This window comes from Mauremys mutica, chromosome 25 (genome assembly GCF_020497125.1).
Source record: "Mauremys mutica isolate MM-2020 ecotype Southern chromosome 25, ASM2049712v1, whole genome shotgun sequence".
In the NCBI taxonomy this organism is placed as follows: Eukaryota; Metazoa; Chordata; order Testudines; family Geoemydidae; genus Mauremys; species Mauremys mutica.
In genome coordinates, this window is record NC_059096.1 from 4,966,671 (window position 1) to 4,975,780 (window position 9,110).

Genomic DNA, 9,110 nt, shown 5'->3' on the forward strand with positions numbered 1-9,110 from the left:
CCATCAGTCACTCCAGTACCATTCAGGAGTGCTGCAAAAAAACAGGGTACCCAGGCCCCCAGCAGGGGTGACGCACCATTTGCGGCCCTGGCTAGTATCTGAGTGACTGACGTGCTTAGCGCCAACCACGCCGGTTAACTGGTGCAAAGCTGCAGCGAAGCCGGGGTCTATGTTATACTGCAGGGGCGGGGGGTGAGAGAGGCAGAGACAGACAGACAGACAGGAGGCTTCTGTCTTCACTGCAGTTATCTACACCCAGGTAGCTCCTCTCAAGTTCGCCTCGCTCAAGGGAGCGCAGCCACATGACAGCAACCCAGCGGCTGTGTCCACACCGGTGCTGTGTGCACCCATGTTGTTGTGTTAAGACTCCCGGGGGGTATATCGCAGGGGTCTTTGAGCTTCAGCAGGCTGAGCCGCTCTACAAATTCTTTCCCGCTTAACTCTGGGGCAACTTTTCTGGGGGAAGCCACTGGGGGAAGGCACTGGAGGATCAGCGGGAGGAACTGGGGGAACTGGGGGAAGGCACTGGAGGATCAGCGGCAGTCAAGCGGAGCTAGCCCGCGTCCACACTACAGAGAGGCCGTGTTAGCAACTGAGTTGCGCTCACTCGATCTGTAGCCTATTCCCTCTCTAAGGCCGGGCAACTGATGTTAATAGACCCACTGCGCTCAGGAGAAGTGTTCATGTGTGTGGATGGGACGCGAGCGAGGGGCGATGCTCTGGGTATAATTCTGCAGTGAAGACAAGCCCTAGGTCATTAAGGAGAAAGACAGGCAAGGTGGCTCCGGGATTTGCAAAGGCGTCCAAGAGGAGCTAGGTGCATTTGCAGACCAAACTCCATAGGCTGCCCTGACAGCCCCAGTCTGCAAGCAGCAATGTGCCCCCGCTCTCTTCCCCCAGTTCTTGCATGCCAAATCGCCCCTGCGGGAGGAGATCGCGGCAGAGGTCTACGAGGACGAGCTGGACATGCGGCGCTCGGGCTCCTACCTGAACAACAGCATCACGTCGGCATGGAGCGAGCACAGCCTTGACCCCGATGACATTCGGGTGGGTGGCACACTCAGGACCTTCTTTTGACGCTAGCTATGCAGAACTGTGCAGAGTAAGAGTTGCCTTTTGCAGTCTTTCTCCTGAAGCAAACCACAAGGGGTGGCGAGGGTTATACCTGCCCTGGGGCTTTCATGGATCTCCCTTCCCTCCTCGAGTGAGGGGTGACATCCCTCTGCGAGCATGGGACAGGGGGAGAGGAAGGGGGTGGAAGCAGGGGCTGCTTCGCCTGTGCTCCAGCAGCAACGCGTGGGACAGTCAGTAAGCAAAGCAGTTAATAAGGCTGACATCTACAACATCATCGTTAGTCTCCAGAGTCAACACTCTGAAATGGGGGTGGGGTGCCAAGTTCACACCTTTCTCAGGGCCTGATCCGTCAGCCCTTACTCCCAGGAGTCACCCCACTGGCCTGGTGGCTCTGTCTGCCTTGCTGAAGACCCAGGCACACAGTGCTGCAGGGGAGGGGTGTCACAAGTGGAGGGTTTTTCCTTTGCAGCTTGAGGAATCAGCAATGAGGGGTCTGGTTTTCCAAGGTGCTGAGCACCAGGTTTAAAAATCCTGCATGAACAGATGGGGCTGGTACAATGGATGGCTGTATCCCAGCTCAATCCAACCCCCCTCACCGCCACCCTCCCTTCCTTCCAACCCCTCTCCTATAGGAAATCCAGACACATTATACACCCCTGATCAAAAAGGAAAATGAACTCAGAGGCTGACGTGCAACGTACATTTCAGAGGTTCATAGTCACAAAGGGCCAGGAGGAGCCTTCCCATGGGATTTAGGCACCTCCCTTTGAAAATCCCACCCCTGGAAAAAACACCCCCTCAAAGAACTGGATGATCCAGTTTAATCAAGATTCGCTCTGTGATGTCCCGATCAGCCCAAGGACTGGGCTTAGAAACGCACGCTGGTGAGAGGGAAGGGGAAGTTGAGTAAACATGACTCAGCCCTGATTGGATCAGATTTATCTCATCTCACTTTGGGAGGTTGTATTGCTCTCCAGGATATGTGCTCCCCAGTATCAGCCCATCCTGGGAGCAACCAGGCTTGCTGTTAATTCCTGGGTTTGCAGAGAATACCTAGAGCTGGGTGGGAAATGGATCGTTTTCTGTGGAAAACTTGGGGCAGATGAAAATAAATTCTAATATGTTGGCTGAAAAACAAAAAAAGAGTTTGATTCTGAACTGCCCTCCGGGTGTCCCATAAACCCATTCTTCTACGTAGGCCTGGCCGGCTGGTTGGCTACAATTTCTCAAACTAACAGACTCGGTCCTTTCACTCAAGGAGCAGAGGCCTATGGTTTTAGCTCCAGAGCCGAGCCAACCAAGTGGTGTTATTACACTTCGATTGAGTAAGAGTTTTTATATATTTATCGGTGCTCCTTTCTTTTTATCCTCTCTCCTCTGCCTTCCCAAACTCCACCCAACGTGTAGGATGAATTAAAAAAGCTTTACACGCAGCTGGAGGTCCACAAAACCAAGAAGATGACCGCCAACAACCCTCACCTTCAGAAAAAGAGGAGCTCCAGGAAGGGCCTGGGTCGCTCCATTATGAGGCGTATCACCGAGATACCAGAGTCTGTGTCTCGGCAGTGCAGCAGAGAGGACAAGGAGAGCTCCAGCGGGGGTGGCGGCGGGAGTCGCTCCGGCTCCTACAAAAGAAGGCTTCTGGACTCCGGCAGCTCCAGCGTGAAGGTGAAAGATGACTCCTCCAAGCACAAAGCCTTCTCTCTGAGGAAGTCCCACAGCACCTACGACCACGTGCGGGACCCCAAGGAGGGCTCCTCGCCCCCCAGGCACGACAGCGTCTGCAAGGAACCCCCGCTGCTAGACACCTTGATGAGGAAAAAGCTGGCCAAGAAAGCCTCCGAGAGAACCAACAGCGATTCCCTGGACTCAGCCCCCCTTGTCTACAAGTCTGCCAGTGCCCACAACCTGTTGGCGGACAAGAAACCCCTTCACCCCAAACCCTCCCCCTTGCAGAAATCCCTCAGCGTCCTCACGAGCGCCAGAGAGAAGGCCCTGCTGTTGACCAGCCGAGCGTATTTGGAAGACAGCTGCGAACAAGCTGGAGAAAAGGAGGGGAAGGAGGGAGCTTCCACTCCTGAAACGCAATCCTCAGGGTGGGCGGATGGCGGGGGGGGCACTGAGCAGGCCCCAGAGGCAGGGAAGCAGCCGCAGAGCAACGACGTAGCCAAAGGGACTGTGAGCTCCCTCCTGCAAGACAGCTTTGACAGGGCCGCCGTTTGCCCCTGGGAGGGGGACGTTAGCCTGCCAGAGAGCAAGGCACAGAAACACGTCACATATGCCCCGATAAAAAGCATCAGCGTCGACAGCTCTCACCTGTTGGGGAGGGCGCCCCCTGCCGGCAAGAGAACACCACCGCAACCACCCATCAGGTACCAAAGCTTGGCTCATAGCCTCGAAAGGAGCGAGGTTGCCCCCTGGGACTCTCAGGAGCACATGCAGCCTGCCACAGGTGCTCCCGGCCAGGGCTCCAAAGATACCGGGGCGCTGATGTACAGCTGTCCATGGGAGGTGGAGGAGCTTTCGGGAAAGACGGAGAAGGCAGAGGGGGGAGGAGATAACGTGCAACCTCCGTCCACGCCTGGGAACAGCAGGCTGCCATTTGTACCTTCCTTTGCTGCGGAAATATGCCCGTGGGAACTGGCAGAGGAGGAGGTTTTCAATCAGAGTCAGCAGGACAAGACGAGCGAACCAGGAGGTGCTGAGAAACCAAACAGCTCTCTGGCAAAAGCCCAAAGCCTTAAAATCCTCCCCCAGAAAAGCTCCTTCAAGGGTTTAGGGTTAGCTATCAAAGCGTTTAACCGGGCAAGGGAGAAGAGCAGCATTAAAAGAAGAAAGGAGGACGAGGGGAGCCAGAGGGAGAAAGAGAGAGAAAGAGAGGCCAGCAGTAAATGCGATAAGCCCAAACTGGCTGAAACCTCAACGCTATCCATCGGCGGGACGGCAAGGCAAGAGGCCACAGCCAGAGGTCCTGAGGAAAGCAGGCAGATCAGTAAACAAGCCACCATCTGCCCCTGGGAAGAGGAGACTACAACCCCATCCCTGCAAAACAAGGACACCAGCAAAATGTTTGAAATATGCCCCTGGGAACTGAGCATGGAAGAAGCAGATGGTCCCCAAGATGGGTCGGCGCCAGCCAAAGCAAGCAGCGGAGCAGAAAGGAGGAGTTCAAAAGACACTGGAGGCATCATACGCAGGAAGCTGGAGAGGGTGAGGAGCCAATGGGAATCCACGTGTCCCTGGGAGACCACAGATTCTGGCGGAGCCCTGCAACCCCTGAGCGGGGATGAGGATAAAACACCCCGTCACTCCAACACGGACAGCAAGAATCCCGAGGCATGTCCCTGGGAAACCGCAGAGGTGATAACCAGTGTCAAAGATGAAATAGGCCCTGTGGACGTGACTGAAGCTCCACCAGTGAAACAGGATAAAGATACAGCTCCCAGAGGGGACAAGAGCATCCCGCTGAAAGCAGTGGCAGATCCAGGCGAAACACTGACCAAGGGGAGCAGCCAGCGAGAGGCCATCTGCCCCTGGGAGAGCTTGGACATGGAGGAACTGTCAGCGAAAGCTGACACAAAACACACTGATCTGCCTAAAGGGGCTTCAAAGAAATCCGACAGCGTCGAGAGCAGAAAAGCAGAGGTTTGCCCGTGGGAAACAGAGGAGGTCGAAACCAGTGTTAATGCTGAAACCTACCCCTGGGAGGTGGCTGATGCGCCATCAGAGAAAGGGACTTTACTAAGAAAAGTTGGTGTGGCTTCCAAAGAGGATAAGAACATCAAGTCAAAAGCAACAGGTCCATCTATAACACTGAAGAAGGGGAGCAGCCAGAGAGAATCCATCTGCCCCTGGGAGACCATGGATGCGAAGGAACCACCAATAAAACCAGTTTCCAAAAGTTTTGATCTGGCTAAAGTTGCCTCCAAGAAATCGGACAGTGCTGATAACAAAAAGGCAGAAGTTTGTCCATGGGAAAGTGCAGAGGTTGAAACCAGCATTCAAACGGAAATCTGCCCCTGGGAAGCGGCTGAAGCGCCATCAGATAAAGAGAAAGTAAAACAGGAGAGCAATGGAGCTTACAGAGCCGGTTCAAGGAGGACTGGAGATATGCCATCTAAGAAGTTAGAAACGGGGGGCAGCCAGCGAGAATCTGTCTGCCCCTGGGAGAGTATGGACAAGGAGGAACTCTCAGTCAAGCCTGCTACTAAAAGCCTAGATCTGTATCAAGCAGCTTCAAAGAAATCACACAGTGTTGAAAGCAAGAAGGCAGAGGTTTGTCCCTGGGAAAATGCAGACATTGAAGCCAGTGTTAAAACTGAAATCTGCCCCTGGGAGGTGGCTGAGACTCCACCAGAGAAAAGAACAAGGGAGAAAGTTGGTCTCTCCAAAGGCGACCAGAGCATCACCTCGAAAGCAGCAGCGGGTCCATCTAAAACGCTGGAGAAGGGAAGCAGCCAGCGAGAGTCCATCTGCCCCTGGGAGAGCCTGAGCGTGGAGGAATCCTCTGTAAAAATAGACAGTAAAAGCTTTGAACCATCCAAAGGCCCTTCAAAGAAATCCAGCAGTGTGGAGAGCAAAAAGGCTGATGTTTGCCCTTGGGAAAGCGAGGAGGTTGAAGCCAGCATTAAAGCTGAAATATGCCCTTGGGAAGTGTCTGAAGCTCCATCAGCTAAAGGGAAATTAAGACAGGACACAAGTCGGGGGGAGGAGACAGGTTCAAGAGGAACTGAAGACATCCCAGCTAAAAAGCTGGAGAAGGGAAGCAGCCAGCGAGAGTCCATCTGCCCCTGGGAGGACTCCTCTATAACAACTGACCTGGGCAAAATTCCGTCGAGGAAATCTGACAGTGTTGAAAGCAAGAAGTCTGATATTTGCCCTTGGGAAGGATTAGACCCAAAAGCGGTTGAGAAAGCAAGTTTGAAGGCGGAAATATGTCCGTGGGACGTCGAAGGAGCCTTGTCCAGTCAGGCAGTCGTGGAAACAGCCAGCACAGCTGTCACAGAAACTCCAACAGCCCAGCTGAAAAAATCTAAAAGTAAACCCATGGGCCAGGCCGAACACAAGCCGCTGCATCGCCTCGTGCCTGACCCCAAGCCCCCGAGAGGTTTCAGCAAAGGCCATAGCATGATGGCAGATGTGCTCCCCTGGGAAGTGGGCGTGGCGCCCATCGTGACCAGGTGTCTTAGCACAGGTAGCAGCACGATGGCAGACATCTGCCCGTGGGAAGCGGAAGCGGCTCCAACGGCGGCCGCAAAGGATGAAGTAGAAACCAGCAAAACCTCGGAGGCGCGTCCGCTGGAGGCGGGAGACGTCAGTCCCGTCCGCGCCACCCCCGCCGAAAGCAAAACAGCAGAAAAACGGAGAGAGGAAACCAGGGGTCCCAACCCAACCAAATCAGATGTCTGCCCATGGGACTGTGAGTAGCTTTTTCCATATGGGTGGGAAACGGATGCAGATGAGGTGAGAAGGCGGCTTCAACCAATGACTGCTTCAATTCTTAGCGCAGCCTACTGCATGTCCACCAAACCTGGATTAAGGACATGACTGAATCCTACACTGACAGTAGATGGCGTGGGTGACAAAATCCCAGACGCAAATATCCTTGATCCTCTCAGTTAGTGGAAATGAACCACACTTGGACTCTCTATGGGCCACTCCTGTCAGGGGACAGTTGCAATTTTCTGCCTTCACTGAAAACCCAAGTCAACTGTGATACTCTGCAGATTCCATCCGTTGTCTGTCAACACACAGCAAAGTTCCACAGTGTCCTCTTTGTCAAACCAGTGGTATTGGAAAGCGTTAAGACCGTCCTCAAAGCCAGCCCTCACCCACTTTCACCGGCCATATGTCCAACGAGCTCATCTAAAACTGGAACTCGCTAAACAAGAAGTCTCAGCTGCGAGCTCTGGCGAAATGAGGAGGGATGTGCATGGAGTCCTTCATCATGAGATTCTCCGTTTACGTTTACAGCTATGTCTCAGTTAGCTGATCATCTGGAAGTGCGTGGAACTACTTGGTGTGCAAACCAATGGGCCCATACAGGAGGGCAAATCAAACAATGAGAGGTCAATAAGCCTTACACCCAAAACGCTGCTCATACACACAGGGGGGGACAAGGCAACAGGGAAACAGTTGTGTCTGGCGTAATAAGCAGCACTTTGGGCAGACAGCTGGAGTCTAAGATTTGAAGATGACGGGTATCGAGAGACTTCTGCAATTGACAGGCTCGGACCCTGAACGGCAATGAAAAGCCTATTGTGCAGAGCCAAAGAAAACGTAATAGTGAGGTGGAACAAGGGGACAAGGTCAATGCAAAGATGAGGCCAAGGAGGAAAAGGAAGATGCTTTTCAAGTCAATGCCAACAGCCCAACTGATCACTCATCAAACACTGCTGCCATCTTCATTCTGGCGAAGGGTAACTCCAATGATCTAGTTCAGGTTCCAAAGCTCAAGATAAACAAGCTGCTGCTTATGTTCCACTCCAGTCCTGTGTCACTCTGCTGCCTAGATTTCAAATTAATTTACCTTTAAATTCCCCACAAAGGCCCTGAACCAGTCATACAAATTTTATGCATCTGAAAGGAGCCATTTTTGTTTCATTCCAGTGATGCTGGCTCAGTGCCTGAAAGTTATTTGTGAGTGAGTGATTCTCTTTTCTCTTGCCACAAATCTCTGCATGTCTTCCCGGGGAATAAACTAACCTTCAGGCCATTCCAATGCTTCGCTTTTAGAAACCTTGGTATTAACGAATCACCACCGTACCAGCAGTGCACCTGGCTAAATACACTGCACTGTTACACCACCGTCACGGGAACTCCAACTTAAGGGTGTTTATCGTCTTAACTAACCATGCCACTAACTTTCCAAAGCACTTTGTCATTACTGGTTACCGTGCGTGTTTGTGTGATCACACCCTGTGCAAACACGCCTAGGGCTACGATTCAGCTTCCCGGCACAGAAGGCTACCAAGCCTTTCCAGGAAGGGTAATCGCTTTCATCAACAGTGTTTTTCACTGTCAAGAATAGCAAGCCTTCACTTTCAGACTACACAGAGAAGTGTGTTTTCCTGGATGCCTTTATTGTCCTGTCCCCACCCTATCCCTGCCACCCTCCATCCATCTTTGGGTGGAGTTGGGAGATGTTAGGCCTGCTGGAAGCCCAGTCCCCAAAATGGCCTAATGCTCAGCAGCCCAAATAAGGGCCCCTGTGCAGAGGAGGGCATATGCTGGGCACCTGAGCAGCGTGGTGGGTCCTTAGGCCCTAGGCAGGAGAGCAGAAGTGCTGCTGGGCAAGGACCAAGGTGCGTCAGCAGAAGGGCGTACGGGAAGCCAGCAGTGCCTACCTGCCCCTTCTTGACAGTGCCACGTTCTTCCCAGGACCCACGTTTGCTGGCTCTCCCCACATGTGGGAATTGTACAACGGGAGGCGCACGCAGCTTCCTCCCCCTGGAACTTCCCATGGGAGGAGACGCAGTGCCTGACGCAGGCAGCGGCAGATTGACCGTGGACAATTATTGACCATGGACAGACAGAAATACAAAGGAAAGCTTTCCCCACGAGGAGAGAAATGGGGGGAGAACAGCCAGGGCCAGCCTTAGAGGTCCCCACCCAGCTCCAAGCGCCGTCCAGCAGTGGTTCGCTGCCCAGGTAGCGTAGGTCTGAGACCATTACAGAGAAAGTGCTGTGAGAGAGATGCCAGTTTTGTACCAATTTGATCTTGTCCCTTTTCCCATTCTCTCCAGGAGTCAGGGCTGCTCGGGACAGTAACTTCCCAGTATTCATTACCTCTGCCACCTGTCCCGTTCAGATGGGAGCAGTGAGATCAGAGACAGCAAAAGTGAATGTTTTAGCTTCGCCCCCCATCGCGTGGCTTTGGCCCTGGATTTGTCTCCTCTCCCCTCCCGTCCTTTACTTTCACTGTGTCCGTAGGGAGTAGCGACGCCGTAGCGTACGTGACTGTTTCAGCGCTGAATGTTACACGAGATCATCCGATTGTGTAAGAAAATGTACATACAGAGAATAAAGAGTTATCT

The 9,110-nt window shown here is 53.2% G+C and overlaps 1 protein-coding gene across 2 annotated transcripts in view; it reads left to right on the plus strand.

Annotated features, from left to right (window-relative positions):
* The window catches only part of GPR179 (G protein-coupled receptor 179), a 37,862-nt gene extending 28,752 nt beyond the window's left edge, over positions 1-9,110 (plus strand). For both annotated transcript variants that reach the window (XM_044999837.1, XM_044999838.1), the window contains 2 exons: positions 901-1,047; positions 2,482-9,110. In XM_044999837.1, the coding sequence (XP_044855772.1) occupies positions 901-1,047; positions 2,482-6,501 (4,167 nt within the window). In that variant the 3' untranslated portion in view covers positions 6,502-9,110. The remainder of the gene's footprint in view (positions 1-900; positions 1,048-2,481) is intronic.